This window comes from Capra hircus, chromosome 8 (assembly GCF_001704415.2).
Source record: "Capra hircus breed San Clemente chromosome 8, ASM170441v1, whole genome shotgun sequence".
Lineage (NCBI taxonomy): Eukaryota > Metazoa > Chordata > Mammalia > Artiodactyla > Bovidae > Capra > Capra hircus.
Genome location: NC_030815.1, coordinates 36,347,857 through 36,369,032, shown reverse-complemented (window position 1 = coordinate 36,369,032; position 21,176 = coordinate 36,347,857). Strand labels below are relative to the sequence as shown.

Genomic DNA, 21,176 nt, shown 5'->3' with positions numbered 1-21,176 from the left:
AGTTAGAACTAACTTTATTATTAGAAGCAATTAGGGAGAAAAGGGGTAGAATTTCATTTGGTTATTTCAAAACAAGTTTCTGTGCATGGCTTAATGAAAGCCTGCAGTGTCAAGATAAAAATGTGTGTTTTACTGAAAACAGCTTTTGCAAATGACTGCTTGTTACCAGCCAGTATCTCTAGGCAGAGCAGTCTGGGTAGGTTGGATTTACATGCATACTGTAACATAATAGTTCAGCTGCCTCTGCTTCACAGATGTGCTAACAGGCAGTATGGCCTCGTGGGTAAGCACATGTGTTGTAGAGACAGACTGTCTGTTTTCAATTCTTCATTCTGATCTTGGTAACTGAAAGAGCTTGGGTGACCTCCTGGAATGTCCTGGCCTCAGTTTACTCATATATAAAGTGGAAATCATAGTAGTGTTTATCTCATGGATTGTTGTAAAATATCAATGTACCCAATATATGTTAGACATTGTTAAAATTATTAACAACTGTATCCAAGAATCATTTGGATAGGAGTTGCTTTAAGGAAAGGGCTGGTTATATATAGGGGTTATATAGAGTTTACCCTGAGTATGAGTCAATAAAAGATCTATTTACATCTTTCAAATGGTATTTGAATGTAATGTGTAACACATATATGTTTTCACAGTCATACAAGTTTTTTTTAATCTAAATTCATTTCAGACAATATTTTTGTAGAATTCACATTTGAAAAGATCTGATTGCTTTTTAGCTTTGCTAAACCAGTTGTGTTCCATGTTTATTGATTTCCCAGCTTTAAAGTAACAGCTGGGACTTTTTATTTTCTCCGAAGTCTGAGCTGTTTCCTTAGGGACCTCCTGGGCAGTTTTCAAGTCCTCTCTCATAGACACACTGGGGCTAAGATAAACTGCCATGTATTGAGCTTAGAAGAATGTTTAAAACCTGGCTGTCACACAACAAATGAGGACTCAGGCTTTGACTTCCTTTTAAATATCCTTTTTGAGAATACTGTGACCCCAGTAAAAGAGCCCTCTCACTGTTAGTTTCAAACTCTGCCCCGAATGCCCCACACTTCAGGGAGAGTATATGCTGTCTTCAGTGATTTGTCAGACTTGTTCCTTAAATTCTCAAGGTTACAGACTGATTTTCATCAAATGGCTACAATATTTGCATGTACACTTGGGAATGTGGATACTGCTTACCCATTATGTTCTAGTTTTGCAAATCAAGAGCATTTAACCAATATGCCATGCTTCATAATACTGGATCCATATGATGAATAAAATTCCTTTCTTAGACCTTACTAAGCAGTGACTCTGTTATTAAAACCTATTCATTTTGGAGAAGGCTAAACTAGCAAAATGCCCTCTACATTTACATGTTTTCTCAGCTATGTATTAACCCACATCATTTTTCTGGCTGCCCTGACTTAATTTATGATAATCTGAATAATTTTTGAAAGGACCCTCTTTCACAGAATTTTAGATTTTCACTGCAGATGATGAGAAAGAAAAAGTTGAAAATGTCAGGAAGTACATATTATTGGGGTTTTCCCCCAAAGTCTGTGCATTGCTATTAAATGTGAATTTTAAAAAGATATCCAAGTCGATATTTATTTATCTAGCCAAGTTGCCTACTTCTTTGAGTGCTATTTCTTTTTCCTTTTAGTGATCATACACATCATGGATAATTTCCTTTTTGAAAGATACAAAAGAATGTTAAAGCATGACTTAGTCTAAGCTGTTGGTAGTCATATTTGCTGCTGAGTCGCTTCAGTCATGTCCGACTCTGTGCGACCCCATAGACGGCAGCCCGCCAGGCTCCCCCATCCCTGGGATTCTCCAGGCAAGAACACTGGAGCAGGTTGCTGTTTCCTTCTCCAACTCATGAAAGTGAAAAGTGAACGTGAAGTCGCTCAGTCAGGTCCAACTCTTAGCGACTCCATGGACTGCAGCCTGCCAGGCTCCTCTGTCCATGGGATTTTCCAGGCAAGAGTACTGGAGTGGGGTGCCATTGCCTTCTCCAGATAGTCATATTTAGTGGCTTTTAAAGAACCAAAACTTGAAATCTTAGATTCTGACCAGAACTATCTGAGGGAAGATTTTAAGAGGGAGAAGGTAGATACTCATCCTTACCCTGGACCGCTCTTCTAGTTTTGTCATCATAACAACTGTGGCACTCCGCTGTTCCCATATCATTCTCCAGAAGTCCCCGAATGTTTCCGGTAGAGATCCCTGTGTTGCGATATAGGCATTTTGTTTCCTGTAGCCGTCTATGTAATTGGCATTCACATAGTCACTTCCTGGGATACCTGTAAAGCAAGGAGTGTTATGCAACTATGTGAACATATCACAAGAGGAAACAGCCTGGGACATGGCCTGATGACAGTGTTATATTATTGTTTCATACTGTATTAAAGTTTGGGTCTTAAACAGGATTAAAAATGGTTCTTATTGGGACCATCACGTTAAAGAAATACAATGTCTGAAGTGTTCAATCTTTGTGACATGACAAGGTAGACTCCAAAGAAACGAAAACACAACTGATTGTTCATGGAATGCCTTTTCTCTCACATGTCTTCTCCATTGCATCAGCAAAATACAGCTTGCAAAGCAATTATCTGGTCATATTCCACATTCATTCTCTTCTTTCTCAGACAAAAACCAAATAAAACAATGCCTGAGTCTGAAAATGCAGTATAGGGTGGAACATGTCCTAACAGTAAAAAATTCTTTCCAGATTTAGCTAACAGGGAATTCATATATAAACTCATTTAGTCCTCACAACAACTCTCAGAAGTTTAGTCATGATCTTCCTTTCACAAAGGAGGAAACTAAGGTGCACAGAGATGCAAAAATGTGCCAGAATTGGTGGAGTCTGGTCTAATTATAGGCAGGCAGTCTGCTACATCTGTGCCTTAACCTCTGCAGGGTACTGCTTCTCCCTTAAACTTCAACGGGTTGTTGAATCACACAAATCGCTCTTTGGATGATGACAACTGCCTCCTAATTGGTTGTCCCACTTCTACTTTTGTCCTTTGCAGTCTGTTCTCTATTTCAATAAGAGCAGTTTATAAAAATATATTTCAGACACTGAATGTCTCTTCTTCAAACCCAACAATGGCTTCTCCTTATACTTTAAATAAAACCCAAATTCTCAACAATGGCTACAAAGCTGTGTACTTCTCCAACTCATCTTGTCAACTCATCTACTCACTTTCCAGTCTCTAGACCCTGTCCTGCTTCTACATGCTGGCTTTGTTAGAAAACATTACTGTGCTAGCTTGGTGCCATCCCATGTCCCACAACACACTCTCTGTCTCCTTCCCATCAGAAAACACTGAGCCTCCATCTCATGGGGCCTGTTCTTCATACCCTGGGACCTCAGAACTCTCTTGGCAACATTGTAATTATAAATTTAATTGTTCACTTGCATATTGCTTGTGTTATTTGCCTCTAGACCACATATATTTTATTTACCTTCGCTATCCCTGGTGACAAAAAGAGTAAATAATTTGCCCAAGTTCCAACACTGAATAAGCAGCAAAGTTGTAACATAATACAGATATTCTGATTAAAAGTCTAATTTTCCTTCAGCACAGTGCCTTTATAAGGGTTACAGGGAAGTCTGAACTTCGAAGAAGAGTGACCGGAATGATGATGGAAATCAAAGCTATTTCGTATGAGAAAGGAATATATATTAAAACCTGGCAAAAAAAATAGGAGTTGGACATAAGAGTTGCCCATGAGTCAAGAGAGGTTGAGGATTACTTTGTTGAGACACAAATCTTTCAGTTCTGAAGGATGTAACTACAGAGAGATGAGTTTCATCTCCAGTATAATAAAGCATTTTCATATAGTCATTATCAGAAAGGGTATAGATTTCTTCCAGATGTAATGAGTTGCCTATTCCTGAAGGAATAAACACTTTATTGGGATATTAGCATGATACAGGAGATAGCACTAGAACCTGTACATGATCCCTTTTTACTTTGGGAAAATATGAGTCTTGGATTTATTTAAAAAAATATATTCTTTATAATGGAACATATGTTCCCAAGCTAAGATTACTTTATTTCAGTGATTGCCACTTGCAATTACTTTGACTGCTTTTCTGATTCCAGTTGTAAAATCGATCCTCTCAAGAAAAGTAATGAAAGTCAGATGGAGGCTACTGGGTTCCAAGATGAACACATGGATATGAAATACCAGCAGCATCAGTGAAAAGCCTTTTGAACAAAAACTGAAATGCACGGTTGGTTGTAACATTATTCATCTATCACAGCTACTCAAGAAGCTGTTGGGGTTCTGGCAGCCCTTTGTTGATAAAGATCCTATTCCTCCCTGACACCACATTACTGCAGATTCAAAGGACAGTTTAAATAAAGTCCTCAGGTTGCAGTCACTGGGAAGCATGCACGTCTCCATGTCTGCAGGATTTGGTTCTGAGCCAACAATGAGTCTACTTTATAACACAGGGAAAGCTCACTTTAAATAATGTAATTTAGCAGGTAACATTAAAGAAATGATAGAAAAGATTCTGGCTAAGGGCCTCATTCAGCTACCAATACGCAGAAAACTTTTTTCCCAAGAAAATTCAAAAATGGAGAAATCTGGTTTAATGACTCAGAAAATACATCAGCTGGGCACTGTGCCATTTCTTCCTTATCAAGGGTAACAAATGTGTCTGAACAACGCATCTGAGGACAGAGGTGGTGAATGTGAGACACATGTAAAGAAGCAGAATCAGACCTAGCCTGCATTCTTGCATAAACTTTAATCAGCTATTACATAATGAATTGTTTTTTGATGTATTGCTCAAGTTTGAACAATAGGTTGTTATTATATTTTATGGGGAATAGGTTGATACTGAATAAGAGTCGGGACAAAAATACAACAATTCTGCTTGAAAACTATTATTGAATCCATATTGTATTACCAAATGCTTTAAGAATTTGGGACTTGATATTGTGCAAAGAAGAGAATTGAAAACAATACTTCAACACCTAGGAGAGCTAACTGTTAGGGTAATATTTATATCTTGAAAATAATGTGAGGATCCTCTTTATATAATTTGACACTTGTCTGTAAGTAGGTAATACCTAGAATAAAAGTCTCTTGGCAAATTGCTTTACACGTTCTGACAAAAAGACACTTCCAGTAAGTTCTAGCACGTGTTCTTTGCAGTGTGGAGTAGTGAGAGACTACTGTTGTTCTCTAGCAGCTCTAAGACCAAGTGTGTCTTATATTCATACAACCCAACATAATAAGCTGTGCAGAAAGATGAATGAGAAAAGATCTGAGAAATAATGGTGGCTTGTACTTCTAAAAAAAACATTAACCTCAGATTGAAAGCTAAGGTTAAAGAATAGTGTGTTTTGAGTAGACAAGACCTCCATTTTCAATCTGACATATTTAGAATGATTTTTCAGCCAACTCCAATGAAAAAAAAACATACTATATTGACTTTCCTCTAATGCAGTGCAAATCAGTGTGCACTACTAATTCATGAGAAGTGTGTAAGAATTAACTGAATTCTGGGGCTATGGTAAGTAGAAATCTAACTTAAAATGCAGAACTGAAACAATACAGAATTACTGTCAATCAGCTGATTGCTTTTATTTCTTGGATTTGTGAAGATTTGTCCAAAACTATGGTAATGGTGCCTTTTTTTTTTTTTTTCTTTTGAGAGGGAAGAGTTATTAAATTAGCAAGAACTTGAAAAAAAGATGTCTGAAACTCATCATAAGTGGAATCTTAGGATTGGTCCTGCTGTAGGCACTCTCTTGGTCCTAGGTCCTGTAGGCACAATTGGTCCTAAGGTCACTGTCCAAGAAAAACAGCTTAGAACTAGACCTTGTCCTTTCCTAGGCATCCATGGCTTTACTACATTTCTAAAAGTAAGTTTTCATGATTTTCTATGCATTTTTTTTCATTTAAAAATATTTATTTATGGCTGTGATGGGTCTTCATTGCTGCACACAGGCTTTCTCTAGTTGCAGTGACGGGGGCTACTCTTCTTTGAGGTGTGCCAGCTAAGGCAATGGCACCCTACTCCAGTACTCTTGCCTGGAAAATCCCATGGATGGAGGAGCCTAGTAGGCTGCAGTCCATGGGGTCGCTAAGTTGGACACGACTGAGCAACTTCACTTTCACGCATTGGAGAAGGAAATGGCAACCCACCCGAGTGTTCTTGCCTGGAGAATCCCAGGGATGGGGGAGCCTGGTGGGCTGCCGTCTATGGGGTCGCACAGAGTCGGACACGACTGAAGTGACTTAGCAGCAGCAGCAGCTTCTCACTGCCGTGGCTTCTCTTGTTGTGGAGCACAGGCTCTGGGGCATGCAGGCTTCAGTGTTTATGGTGCATGGGTTCAGGAGCTGCAGCCTGAGGGCTCCGAAGTGTGGGCTTAGAAGTTGTGGCACGTGGGCTTAGTTGTCCCCGCGGGAGGACAAGGGTTCGAACCTGTGTCCTCCGCATTGGCAGGCAGACTCCTAACCACTGGACGACCACGGAAGTCCTGATCTCCTATGTATTGTTTCATGTGTATTCTCCAATTAATAATAGTCACGTATGCAATTCCAATACCAATAACAGTTATCATTCTAATCTAATCATCTAATAAGTGAGAAAACAGGCTAGATCTTGTCTTCATATTTTACCCCACTATATTCCACATTCCTATCTTCTAGTCTGTTTCATCAGTTAATGGACTTATTTTTTGTGGTACTTAAAAATACTACATACATGTTTTCTACTGGGTCTTTGTGTTTTGGACAAACTTACCTTGGAGCTATACAACTCAAGCCTTTAAGAGATATTGTGATTCAAACATGCTTGGGTCAGGTTTAGGCTCTCATTTTATTTACTAGGAATTGCTAGTTACACTGTTGGTGGAAAAATAAGCCTGGGTGTGAAATTTGGGCTCCCTTGCTTTTTCTGTCTGAAAAACTCTGAGAACTTTTGAGTTCAACATGCAGAGGAAATGCTATTTTTCTTCATTTAAGCATGGGATTGACACTTTAGAGCTTTATAATGATTTTCTCCCATATTATTTGAATATTAACAAATGGAGAGGAATTCTTGGAAAGATGAAGCTATTTGGTTTGAAAGAATATTCCTGATGAATAATTAACTCATACTGAGAAAGGCTTTAAAACCTGGAAAGCATGTTGAAATGTCAAAGAACATACTATCTGAGCTGTTTTGTCCTGACTGGGTTAAAATACTTTTTCTTTTTTTCCCTTTTTAATTTGATGAGAAATAATTGGGTCATGTGGGTCTCATTATAGAAATAAATAAATAAATAAATAAACAACTTGCTTTGCACTCGATTTTTCAGGTCAGTAGATGAAGATTTCTCTTGTTGAGAGGTGTTTATAATTATAAAATGTTAATAATAAGGCCTTATGCTCTTCAGTGAAAAAGCAGGACCCAAAATAGCACATAAATCATTTTATTAATGTGAAAGTAAGTAATCATACAGGCCAAGTGTGTACTTTTGTATCGTAAAAGTTGTGATTCATGAAACAATACTAAGAACATGCTAAGACTTCAGAGACATTGACCAGGAAACTGAAACTCTGGGTTAGGGCTGCTGGGAAGTTGCTCTTTGACATCTGGAGGGTGGTTCAACTTGTCCAGACCTCTGACTGCTTATCTGCTAAACAAGGTGTGCTGGACAAATTGATTTCCTCAAGTCCCTTTAAGTTCTAAAATAAGACTGTGTCTCTGTGGTGTTCTTCTTGGATTCAGAAATCTCTGTAAAGTGATTTTAAGCTATATAGAGCCTTCAGTGGCTGTCAGATTAGGTAGGAATGCATTCTGATGATCGTTCAAGTTGGTTCCTATTTCTTCTACCTCTGATGAGCTGTGATGAGATTTATAGGTGTGATTTATACTTTAAATCTTGACTAGAACCCTGTCGGGTGAAAAATAAACAGATTCAAAAGCATGAGGAGGTGGTAGGACTAGGCTAGCACATGGTCTATTCAGGAAAAGCAGCTTTTCTTGACTTGTGGAGGTAAGAATGAGGAAGAGGCAGAGACAGAGGCAAGGTGGGGAACCCCACTCACGGCTCTAGAGGACAAACTACTGCAGCCACCCAGAGCGGGCACCAGAACTTTAGCTCATTGGCTGGCTCTGCTCCAGCTCAGAGTGTGGCATCAAAGCTCTAGTACTTTCACTTCCTTTCACTTCTACAAATCCTTTGTGAAGTTTGTGTCAAATAATTTTTTTTTTTTTGGTAAAGCAGTTTATTCCCTGTTGTAAGACAGAAGTACTCAAGACCCACTAGAGCACAAAAGCTACCTTTCATTTAATCAGTAACGTCTCCTGCTCCACTTCAATACACACATAGTAAAGAAAAACTGTGTAACAACAATGAATTGCCAGGTAAGATCTAGACTGTAATTTTTACAACCCACAATTCAGAAAAAAAAAAAAAAAAAAAAAAAAACCCACAAAAAAATGTTTACTTTGTTTGCTGACACCGGCAAAACCATAGAACAGAAAATAGATAAACTAAATCAAATAATACTTTACTAGTAAATTTATTTAATTTCAAGGGACGCAGGCCTTCCTTCTCCTTCAACTTGCACCATGGCAGCCACTCACAGCTGCATCAGAACTAGCAAAACGAAGGCTTCTTTTTGCAACATGCCAGAAAAAACAAATGCTTCTTGCAAAGGCACAGGGTAATATCTGCAGAAGTCTCCCTGGATATGACTGCAGTTTGGCCAATGACCCTCCGTGTTTCTACCAAATGCAGGGCGATTCTTTTTAGAAGTGTGCCTTTATGTGGGTACTGCAGCTCGTCACCACTGTTGAGTTATGGAGGAATGGATACTTTCAGAGAGCCTGTGAACCCAGCCTTCACTCTCCCAGTGTGTTCTCCTTTCTTTGGTTTTCTATACCTTGGCACTGCTGAGGAGGCTGGGTCATGAGAGTGCCTACAGAGAAGGATTCCAAGATTAGACGCGTATTGGGGACTTCTCAGCATTGTGGTGGAAGGGACTCATTTCTAGTTAGGGGACACTTTGCCCTGAAATAAAGCAGCGTTTGGGCCACTGCAGTATGCCTGTTCAGCTAAGTCACAGAGTTTTGGTCAACTTAGCTTATATTAATACACATATACATATATGAAAGTTGCTCAGTCGTGTTCAACTCTTTGAGACCCCAAGGACTATACAGTCCATGAAATTCTCCAGGCCAGAATACTGGAGTGGCTAGCCTTTCCCTTCTGCAGGGGATCTTCCCGACCCAGGAATCAAACTGGGGTCTCCTGCATTGCAGGTGGATTCTTTACCAAGTGAGCTACAATTATTGTAGGGTTTTATTTCACAATGAAGTAGTTAAAATCAAATGCAGAGTATCAGCAGGGGTTCTGTCTGTACGACACTCAAAGTGCCCGTCTCCTCATCTACATCCTTATATATGAGCAGAACTATCATAACATCCTTACCCAACACCCCTGTGAGAGTTTCAAATGAGTCAATTAATTTGAAACGTCTAAAATACACATTGGATACTGGCTATTCTTATGATCGATGTGATCAACAAAAACGAAATAAACCTACTCATTTCTGAATACTATAGTGACAAAAAGAAACTGCAAATCTGGAAGGCCTCTTCCCTATTCTTATGTTAAAAAAAATAATGGAGCGGACAAAAATAGTCATTTTTTAACCTTCCAGTCATGTACAACCTGTGCCTATATTCTAAAAACAGAGCCATACCACAGATGACATAGGTCTCTCTGCAGCGTTAGAGTAATGGAGTGTAGCTTCATTAGCACAACCTGCATAGATGTACCATACAAATGAAAAGAAAATCCCAATAACTGAGCAAAGACAATGGAGATAAAAATAAACTCAGAGCTTTCTGATTTACTCTTCGATTAGCTTCCTGGGACCAAAAGTAAAGGAAAAAACCAACACAACCGACCATGCCTTAAAAATGTTTTTTCTCCTTTCTAGGTAAGAAGCACCACAGGGGCAGGCTGAGGTAGGTGCTGGGAATAACAGATCCCCACACACTTGCTCTGCTGCTCAAAGAAGAGAGATGCCATTTAAATAGCTCTAATTAGTCTTTACGAAGGCTGCAAGCACCTTGTGAAATTGTTCCAAGTTTCCAGAGGTTAAATCCCATCTAGCTTTCAATTTAAGATAAATTAAGCTATAAAAATTTGACTGTGCACTGTTCCTCAAAAAGAAAGATGTCTTTATTTATTAAAAAAAAGGATCACTCTGCAATAAAAGGATTAAATTTTGTCATGCTTGTAAATAATTAACTTGAAAACAGAAAGACTGAAAATGTTAAAGAAATGGAGCTAACTCAGTGATTGATGTTCTAAACAATGTGAGAAAAATGAACTCAACCAATATGGGGTGAGACTAGACATGTTTTTGTGTGTGAGTGTGTGTGTTTTAAGATGAGGCATAGTTTCTAACCAACTTCCTTCAGTGGTGTAAGCAGAATCTCAAGAGCAAAATAAAACAAACCCAGGTGCCCACAGATTAGTCATTAGTGTCTGGGGTATGGGAGGAGAGGAGTGAGGAAGAGAGAGAGACAATGAACCAGGAGAGAGGAAAAGGAATCATATTAATTGAGTTGATGTGGGAAATATCACATGACAGCTATTAAAGGAATTCTTGACTGAGGAAAATGATTTTAATTCTTTAATGTAGGTACTTCATATGGAACATTTATAGTCAGTATAATTAAACATTTATTAGAAAATTTTGGATAGATTGCAGCTATTGATTTTCTTGTGTTTTTAGTTGTTTTTACTTATTGAAAATATATACGGTTACTAGATATGGCCTGTAGAAAAAAAAAAAGGGTAACCCCAGCATGGGTAAGATATGTAACTGGAGAACGTTACCATGTGCTGACAGCTGTTTGAATGAATCAGTAGACATTTGCCATTTAACACTGTACAGAGGAGGCTGAGATAGGGCTTAAATGTAGAGCACAAGTGTGGTGGCAAACGGCAATCAACAGTACAGGGGAGTATCAGTAATTTCTTCTCTTTTACTTTTTAAATTTAGATTTATCGTAGGAGCAGTGATTCTGAGAGCTGTTCTCTCATTTTAAAGGTGCTAAACTGCCCATCTCACAAATAATCAAGTTGTTGTAACATCATCTATTTTCTTTACAGTTGGAATTTTTTTTTGACTTGTCCCTATCATGCAAATCAAACAGCAGATAATATATTTTGGATTTCCATTTAAAAGAACACATTCTTCCCCTTGTTGAAATCTGTAATGCTATTATAGATCTGGTTTTCATTTATCAAGCACCAATGTTTTCTTTTGCTTCACAGAGTGCTGCAAATATATGCAGCTTTTTCATTTGGATAGTATTAATTTTTCCATAGATCATAAACAAAAGATATTCCATCTGTGGATAAAAGGATCTATCGATAGTAGTAATAAAATTCACAACAGTAATGATATTTCCCAGTATTTACTAGGCATTTTCTTTTTGCCAAACACTCATCGAAAGGCTTTATATGCATTAATTCATTAATTCTCCTAATAATTCTAGGAGGCAGGCATTATTATTAGTAATTCTATTGCACAAATGAGGAAACCAAGGCATGGTAACTTATCCAAACAAGTTTTTCAGAAGCAAAAAGTGCCTGGGATACTTTAATAGGAAAGAAGTTCTTGAGAAATACACACAGGCCCTTGTAGGAAGGTACCCATTACAGAGATGAAGTGAATAATGATGAATGAATGGTTTGAAACTAAATATATTTCCCCAAAACAAGGAAAAAATAAACCCATATTTTACTAAGCTGCTTTTATCAGATTACAAACACTAGTGTTAAAAATGAGTATGGCATGAAGTGCTTTATTCTTTGGCATTTCTAACTCAGATAAAACCATTTAAACCTGGTTTTGTAGGAGAGACACATACAAGCCAATAATTCTATTTGGGTAAACCCTCTGGATTAAATGTGCTCCCCTCCCCACTCAAAAGAGCTAATAATTTCTTAATGTCCAAGATTTAATACTTATCTATGATCTTTGGATTTAGAATCAACCTTCATAATTTTTCGGAAGAGCAGGGACAATCGTATACGTTCTCATTTTAGGTAGAACCAGACGATAGACACTAAGCGCTCCCTAAATTGAAGAATACACTTGCAAAGAGACTGTGTGTCCATGATCTCTATGAAATTAGTATACAGATGTGTGTAGGTGCCTTTTGTTTGCAAGTGGAATTTGAAATGTTCATCACATTTTAAGAAGGAATCAGCTCCCCTCAAAAGGTTAACTGAAGTAAATGACATGCCCAAGGTCACATAGCTGCTAAAACTGGGATTTAGTTTCCAGTCTTCAGTCTTATTTCTCTTTCTTCTTAAGATACCTCCAAAAATATAGTAATATTAAACAAACAAAAAATCCACCTGAAAGCCTTTTATAAGTTGCTTATTCTTTGGAAAAATTCACTTTAGCTTAAGTCTAAGAACACAACTGAAGAACTCTGGCTCCAAGATTTCTACCATAAGTGTTTCAAAATACATATTTCAAAATTCCTAGACAGTTTTCCCAGTCAAAGGACAGTTTTTGAGTTAGGCTGACATGTATAGGCTCCATTATCATGATCAAAAGTGGCTATAGTCCCAAGTTGCCTTTTGGAGAGAATAGCCATCTTGAGTCTCCAGTCGACTCATATGTGACAATTTTGGCTCTGCCAGTTACTAGCTAATGCCTATAAGAAAGTTACTTGACTTGAAAAAGTTTAACAGTTTCCTCATCTCTTAATTTTGTATGATAATGACTAGCTTTTGAGGTTGTTCTACACTATCAATAAAATCTATACATGATTTTATACACTATATATAAAATCTAACATGATGCCCAAAAGATGGTAAATATCAAGACAGTCATGTCTACCATAATGTCTTGTCTTTGTTGTTTAATTTAAAAGGAGCATTTTAAATTTTGCTCTTGACACAGGCCTGGACAATGACTTAAAAAAAAAATTCCATGTCAACATGGCTTTAAAGTGAAATGCTAATTATAATCCTACTAATAGAAATGTAGTACTGGCAGCAGTGAAGAATCATAGTTTAGGAAAAAAAAAAACCTTTTTATTCTGGACTGTGATTGATAGTTACATACAAGGCATTACAATAAATAATCTGCCTCTAATTGATACTCCTGAACTTACAAGAAGTTTAAGATACATAAGAAGATATTTGAGCTAAGAAGATTACCCGTTAGGGACAGATGTAACATTCTGCAGCTGTAGGAGTCTGATGCATCCAGGTCACTGATGATTCCCTATTTTATGTTATAGCCTCAGGAAAGTTAGACCATAAAAAGGGAAAAGAAATACTAAAATGTGAACTTTGTGTTAATACGAGATGATAAAATGGACTATTTTAGTCAGAAAGGCAAGGCCGGGTGTTCGCATCCATGCTAAGTTACTTAGTTAAGTCACATCCTGTATCAGCAGGAAAGCAGGGTGAGTGATGTGGGCCTACGGAAGCCTTGATCGAGGAATCAGAAGAATTCAATTCAAATGTAAGCTGTATTAGTTGTTCATCTTTTGCACTGAGACTCAGGGCTGATTCTCTGTTTGAGCTTCAGTTTTCTCATCTCTAAACATGGATACCTATCTATACCAATAAAATATTTATACTGTTGCTGCATCAGACGGTTATGAGTATGGTAAATAAGATAGTTGATGTGAAAACTACATAGAGCTAACTCTTAGAGAACTCAAAAGTGAAAGACATTAGCACTGTGAAAACTGATGCTCAGAGAGGTCAAGGTGACATAACGAGTTAGTGAAAGAGTTGTGACTCAAACCAGATTTCCTCGCTCTTTACATTTTGGTTTGGTCCCTTTCTCTTTTCCTACTTTAAGGAAATTGTACTTTCTAGACAAGTTTGGAGTCTATAAGATTAAGCATATTATTATATATTACATTATGCACATATAAATATTAATTTCCATTTAGTCTTTTTTGACAATATTTTAAGTCATTGAAGTAAGTCCTATCACATCTCTCTTTCAGGAATTATTATTTTCTCTTAAGTACTGCCGAAACATGTTGGGATGCCAAGAGGAACTGCACTGGTCAGAAATTCAATTGTGTTTTCATACTGCTTACCATCTAATTCAATAATTGTGAGCATTTTGTAATTAGGACTCTCTTAAATTTATTTTGCATTTTTCCCAGCACACATAATTGTAATTTGGAAATATACATCATGAAATGTCAGTATTTTCAAGGAGTTCAGTAAGCACATCAGTGCCCATACACAATTCCTTATTCTTTTAAGTTTTTCCCTTGTCATCTCTCAATGGAAGAATGTTAAAAGTTTTGCTTTATTAAACCAAGATAAAGACAATACAAGTCACTGTGACAACTCCCAGTTTTTTCTTTAATGTCATCAGATCGCTCTGCAAAGTAATACAAAGACAGTGATCAGAAACACTGAGAGAAGAACAACAAATGGGTCCCATATAAAACACTCAACCACAGTCATGTAAGTTATCACCATGGGTGGAACCCAAAACAAGCACATTAAATTTTATAAATTGTACGTGAAGTCACATAGCATTTTAATATAGTCTAAAACTCAGGCTGTGAGCTATCAAAGATCCCTTTACAGGAGAAGCCTCAGTTACTGCTTCTGTGGTTCCAGATGCTGGCATTTTTTCTGTGCTTAAGACATAGGATGATTGCTTTTCCCCTTAAATATCTGCTGGCTAGGGCTTAGTCTAAGATAAAACTCTGTTCATGCTTGTAATCTAGATTAAGCTCTCTGTATAGCCCATAAACTTCAATTAAATGCTTCTAACCTTTTGCGTAACACTTAAAATTGAAAAAACTTTTGGTTTCTAGGTCAGCTCTAGATTTACGGTGTATTTGTGGACACAAAACTACAAAAAGGCACATTTTAGTCTGATTCGAGTGCTTTGGATCTTATACTGTAAAAATAGCATGGGAATGAAATGTACATAGTTTCCAACTATTATAATAAAGGTACAAGGAGGAATATTCTTTGTCCTTTGACGTACTTTACTGTTATGATGGTGGAAAATAACAGGTTAAGGAAAATAATGACATAGCAGACAAAAAAAGCATAGGGAAGTGGTAGTATTGAGTGACCTAATTCTGAGTGGTTCGAAACAATGCTTCAGGGCAACAAAGGGAGCTTGACAAGTTCTCCAGCCAAGATCATGCCAAATGGGTTCTCTGTTTCTATTCATTTATTTTATTTTTATCATTTACCTTGCTTCACTGATGACAAAAAAGATTTTTCTCCTCTATGTGTGACTTGGTTTAGTTTCTATTTACCATAAAGAAAATTTAGGAGACATGAGACAAGAAATTGCTGCTGTTGTTTTTCACATTTTAAAATGGGAAGTAAAGTGTAAGCCCTACATGGTAATCATCCACATATACCATTCACAGTTTCTAACCAGGACCTCAAAAGAGGCAGCTACTAATGTGACGCTATCCTGCTTGAACTAGCATTGGTGAAACTTCGATGAAAGTGATCTTTTTTTTCAGTATGAAAACAGGTTAACCCCTGAACAACTAGTATCTTTAACTTCCACAAAAGATTTATTATTTATTATTTTGTTTTGTTAGAACATTTTCTAACATCAAAAGTAAAATCAATTGTGAGAATTTTACAAACTATATCTATGTCACATAATACCATTTTGAGAAAAGGGGACTGAGGTATGGACTTACTCAAATGCTGAAAGATATACTAGTTCTTGTTCTAAAACTCAAATTGAACGTGCTGTTGCCTTTGGTGCTGACTTGGAAAGTCTTTAAGCAGAGACTCATTTTCAGATTAAATTTGGATACTAGGGAGGCAGGTAGGACTTGGTCAGGGTTATGAGATAAAGTGGTGGCCATCATAGATTTTGGAAGCAGAAAACAGGGAAAGATACTTGAACAAACTATAGGTGAAAATATTTCAGTTGTACTGTTCTAGAAAAGGACTGGGTCTGAAGCTGGTATTATTTAATATTTTATAAAACATCTGGAAGAGAGTAAGCAGTGAACTTTTAAGTATGAAAAAGCCACAACGCTCTTTGGGATGCCAGTGAGGATGAATGTGGTATGTGGTAGTTGGTGGTCCACGTTAGCTGTTATGATAGAGGGAAGGATTTAAGTGACATTGTAAACTACTTTTTAAGAAAAGCAATCCAATGCAGTGCTTCAGCCAAAAAGACTAACAAAATGCTGAGTGTTGAACATGAGCTCTTAGGTACTTTTTAATATGCCATGTGAGAAGGATTTATTATTGGAAAGAGATGAATGGATAATACTCTCATGAATCTTCAGAGCAGCTAGGTATATTTGAGGAGTAATCCTCAACTTCTAGGAGCAATCCTTCCTTCTGGGATAAAATCCTTAGTACAACTGATTACCAAGCAGTGCACAAATAGATGAGTCAGACATTTCTAATGTGCTTTGTTTTTATTAATTACCACATCACCGATTCCTAAACTTTTGATTGCCCTTAGTGATTATCCAGATTTATATGCAAACAAGCTTCTCACCATTTTTAAGTTACAGTCTATGGGCATCTTCTGATAATCACCTGTTCATTCATAACCATCAGGAAGCATCAGTAAAACAGGCAACCTCAATTTGCTTCTCTTATATGAACATGAACCAAATGATCAACCTTTCATCCAGGGTGGAAGCAAGAAGGTATTGAAGGATGCCCTGTGTCAAGAATACTGTGTGCTCCAGTACTGGTATATTTGTATGAAAAAAGTGAGAATAAGCAGTGCCTAATTCTTAAGTAACTATGTTCATATATGACTGAACACCTAGTTAAAACTGTATTTTCATGCACACATTTAAAGCCATGGAAATAAAGGTATAAATATCATCTGCATTTCCTTACCTTCTATTGCTGATAGGAGAACTCGGGAATGATCATAAGCGATTACATTTGCATATCTATTCTTTGGTTTGTTTACTTCCAAGTTTGAATGCTCCCATGTGAACTGCTGGCCAGGGTCAATCGACTTTAAAAGAAAAACACACATACACAAAATCAATACTGAATAATGTCAGATTATAGGCATTTATCACAAGTAACAAACGTGATTTAAAAAGAAAATTTTGAAGTTACACTTCATCAAGATGATCCTAGCTGTGAAGCTGAACACTGATATAACCAGCATAAGATGAAGTGATTAGTCATTGGAAAAAACAGTGATAGTCACCAACATTGATTCAAATGGGGGAAAAAATCAATATAGATGTTCTGTTAATAGTGAAAAGGCAGTTGTTTTTTTTTTTTAAACTTTTCAATTTTCTTCTCTGTTGCTGTAGTTTACAAGCTATCTTGGTTCAATATTCCTTCCAGTTCTGTGAACATTATTTTATCCTGATTCTTTTTCCTATTCTTTCCTTTCTGGACCTAACCTCACTCTTTAAGGTGACAGAACATTCACTGGATTCACTGGGCACAAACTTCTTTCACCTGCAGGTTTATATCTTGATGGCGACTTAGAATTTTGTCTGCGTCTCTGTAACATACTATGACCACCATCACAAGGCAATTTGTACAATTAAAACAGGTAAGAGTAACAGTAAGAAGGAAAGTCAGTTAAATCTAATAATCATCTTAGAATACTCATTTATAATCTAATACAGATAGGATCTAATCACTTTTTAACTTATCATTATATGTTATTATGTTTATAAAGTTTGCTCTTTATTCATTTTAAACTTATTTTTTTCTGATTTTTAATGCCTTTCCTGATGCCTTAATTCAACCAAAGTTGTTCTATAAAATATATCTTGCATAGCTATAAAATGATATATAAATTTCTTTTTATACAGAACCATTATTTTGAGACTGAATTCAGGCTTTGATTATAAAATACTGGGAAACTTTTTAATGTCCTGCAGTGTTATAGAAATGAAAGTATTTCTTCTTTCATCATAGCATACTGACACATTTTTAAGATATAATTTCATGGTATACAGAAACATGAGTTTAGTAATTATAGAAACATGATTTTAAATGACCAAAATCAAGTTTTCGGAACTAATGATATATTAAGTTTATATTCCCAAGATGAAATTCTTTAAAAAGCAAAAACACTTTGCTAAATTCATAGAATTTTTAACAGTTATTTTCGATACTGGATATTTTCCATACTTTTATGTTGATATCTACAACTTGAAAGTAAAATATATCCAACAGCTGTTATAATATTAAGGATGTACACATTTTGTATATGATGGATAGAGTTTAGCACAATAATAAACTCACAAGTGTAAAGAGTAAAGCCTATTAACAGTCATGGATAGCCTCTAAACATACAGAAATTCTCAGCAGTATAGATTGCAGCCTCTAATTTACTACAGATTATAAGACCCCTTTTCCTTTCTTAGCCTGTGCTAATCTGTATATAAACTAGTTAATCACTGAACAGTATTCAGCAAAATAATTATCCATGTCTTAAAAGTCTAAAGAATAAAGTGATTAGCGGTCCCTCTAGTTTGTTCTTCCAAAGAACCTCATTATCTTCCCTGCAGAATGTACTCCTTTCCGAGTACACTGTGAGCTAAGTGGAGTTGAAGCATTCAGATGCCCCAACCCTGTGCCTTCTCCATACAAAATAGCTCCCTTTAGTGACCAAGCCCTATCTTAAAAACTTATCAACTCCATCCCAAGTCTATATCATTCCCTAAATTACAGCCCTTCAGTAGCTGATGTCTTCTCTAAACTCTCACTCGAATCCATTCTTCATACTGAAGCAGACATTCTAAACCACAGCTCTGAATAGGTTAGGACCATGTTTAAAACTCTCCACAGACTCTGGGTGGCCTTTGGCTAAAACTCTGAAGTCCTTTAGCCACCATCCTACCTAGACACGTTTAGTCATCTTTGTATCTACAAAGATGGCTCAATAAATGGTTCAACAATTAAAAAAAAATATTGCTGAGAAAAGTTCATAAAGAGAAATCATAGAGTAATTCTTTCTTATAGCATGGGTGTTAGAGAACAGACTTTGGAGACCGCAATGTGCAATGTATTAATTAGTTTAATACTTTAATATTCATTATCATATGACTTAGTAATTAAGAATGTGATCATGAAAGTACAACTACCACTGATATTCCACTTTACACTGATGAGCATTACTGAGTGCATAAGCTTTTTACACAGTACTCTCCAAATATTCCACGAAGTTCTTAAACTCACTGATACACAGACATTCCTTTGGTGGAAGACATTACTCCCTCTGATGGCCTTGTTACTCAGATTATGGTCATTCATATGTGTAAATGGCATGCATTTAATTAGACCAGTGAAAATGCATCTATCAACTCAGAGACACTGTGAATTCGTGGTCATGTCCACTCTTGCCACATATTTTCAATGTGATTTATTTGACACTTACATAGTCAGTTCAGTCAGTTCAGTCCCTGAGTCATGTCCGACTCTTTGCAACCCCACGGACTGCAGCATGGGAGGCCTCCCTGTCCATCACCAAATCCCGGAGCTTATTCAAACTCATGTCCATCGAGCTGGGGATGCCATCCAACCATCTCATCCTCTGTCGTCCCCTTCTTCTCCTACCTTCAATCTTTACCAGTACAGGGTCTTCTCAAATCAATCAGTTCTTCGCATCAGGTAGCCAAAGTATTGGAATTTCAGCTTTAACATCACTCCTTCCAATGAATATTCAAGACTTGATTTCCTTTAGGATGGACTAGTTGGATCTCTTTGCAGTCCAAGAGACTCTCAAGAGCCTTCTCCTACACCGCAGTTCAAAAGCATCAATTCTTTGGTGCACAGCTTTCTTTATAGCCCAACTCTCACATCCATACATGACTACTGGAAAAACCACAGCTTTGACTAGATGGACCTTTATTGGCAAAGTAATGTCTCTGCTTTTTAATATGCTGTCTATGTTGGTCATAACTTTCCTTCCAAGGAGCAAGCATCTTTTAATTTCATGACTGCAGTCACCATCTACAGTGATTTTGGAGCCCAAGAAAATAAAGTCTCTCACTGTTTCTTGTTTCCCCATCTATTTGCCCTGAAGGGATGGGACCGGATGCCATGATCTTAGTTTTCTGAATGTTGAGTTTTAAGCCAGCTTTTTCACTCTCCTCTTTCATTTTCATCAAGAGGCTCTTTAATTCTTCTTCACTTTCTGCCATTAATGGTGGTGTCATCTGCATATCTGAGGTTATTGATATTTCTCCCGGAAATCTTGATTCCAGCTTGTGCTTCATCCAGCCTGGCATATTGCATGATGTACTCTGCATAGAAGTTAAATAAGCAGGATGACAATATACAGCCTTGACATACTCCTTTTCCCAGTTTGAAACCAGTTTGTTGTCCATGAGACTCTCTCTTGTTTGTTCCATGTATAGTTCTAACTGTTGCTTCTTGACCTGCACACAGATTTCTCAGGAGGCAGGTCAGGTGGTCTGGTATTCCCATCTCTTAAAGAATTTTCCAGTTTGTAGTGATCCACACAGTCAAAGGCTTTGTAAAGTTTACAACTTGGTAACAGAAAGATAAGTTGTATGTCATGTATGTTAATATATTTAGGCTTAAAGTGAGACCCATGAGGTGAAGACTGGTAGGCAACAGGATAATGATAGTAATACCTACCAGGTGATTATGCTTTTCCATGCAGTATCCTGTTTGAATTTCACAAGTTTTAATAGGTTTAGTATTTTGTTGTTGTTGTTGTTGTTATGAAGATAAGGAAATGGAAGCAAAGAAAGACTAATTCAATCAATTTTACTGAGGGACTTCTCTGAGGCAGGCGTTTTGGTTGTTAACTAATTTGGTTACATGGTGAAATTCCATATATTAACCCTGTAACCCAGGTTTGGGTGATTTCAAAATCCACTGATGATTAACAGCTGGTAATTCCTAATCCGTGGCACCACTTCACTATCTAGAAAGCTACTGCAAAGTAAAGAAGCCCATCCTTTATGTTATCAGTCCAAATATTTCTTCTAACTGATCATCCTGCGTGTATGACCAGGCCACTCAAGATGTCTCTTCTCTTGCTCTCTGTATATTCCCTGATCCACCAATGCCTGCTTCATCTACCCCTATTCAGAGTCTGACCTTCTACACGCTTGCCCCAGGCCACAGCCAGTGATTGTTCTAATCTTCAGATCAGAGCATATCCACCTGATGGCTTAT

General features: G+C 37.1%; 1 protein-coding gene across 34 annotated transcripts in view; it reads right to left on the bottom strand.

Moving 5' to 3' along the window:
* Positions 1 to 21,176, bottom strand: part of PTPRD (protein tyrosine phosphatase, receptor type D) — a 573,002-nt gene that overhangs the window by 64,092 nt on the left and 487,734 nt on the right. For all 34 annotated transcript variants that reach the window (XM_018051970.1, XM_018051972.1, XM_018051971.1 and 31 more), the window contains 2 exons: positions 16,887 to 17,010; positions 2,122 to 2,297 (listed from right to left, as the gene is read on the bottom strand). In XM_018051970.1, coding sequence (XP_017907459.1) covers positions 2,122 to 2,297; positions 16,887 to 17,010 — 300 coding nt within the window. The remainder of the gene's footprint in view (positions 1 to 2,121; positions 2,298 to 16,886; positions 17,011 to 21,176) is intronic.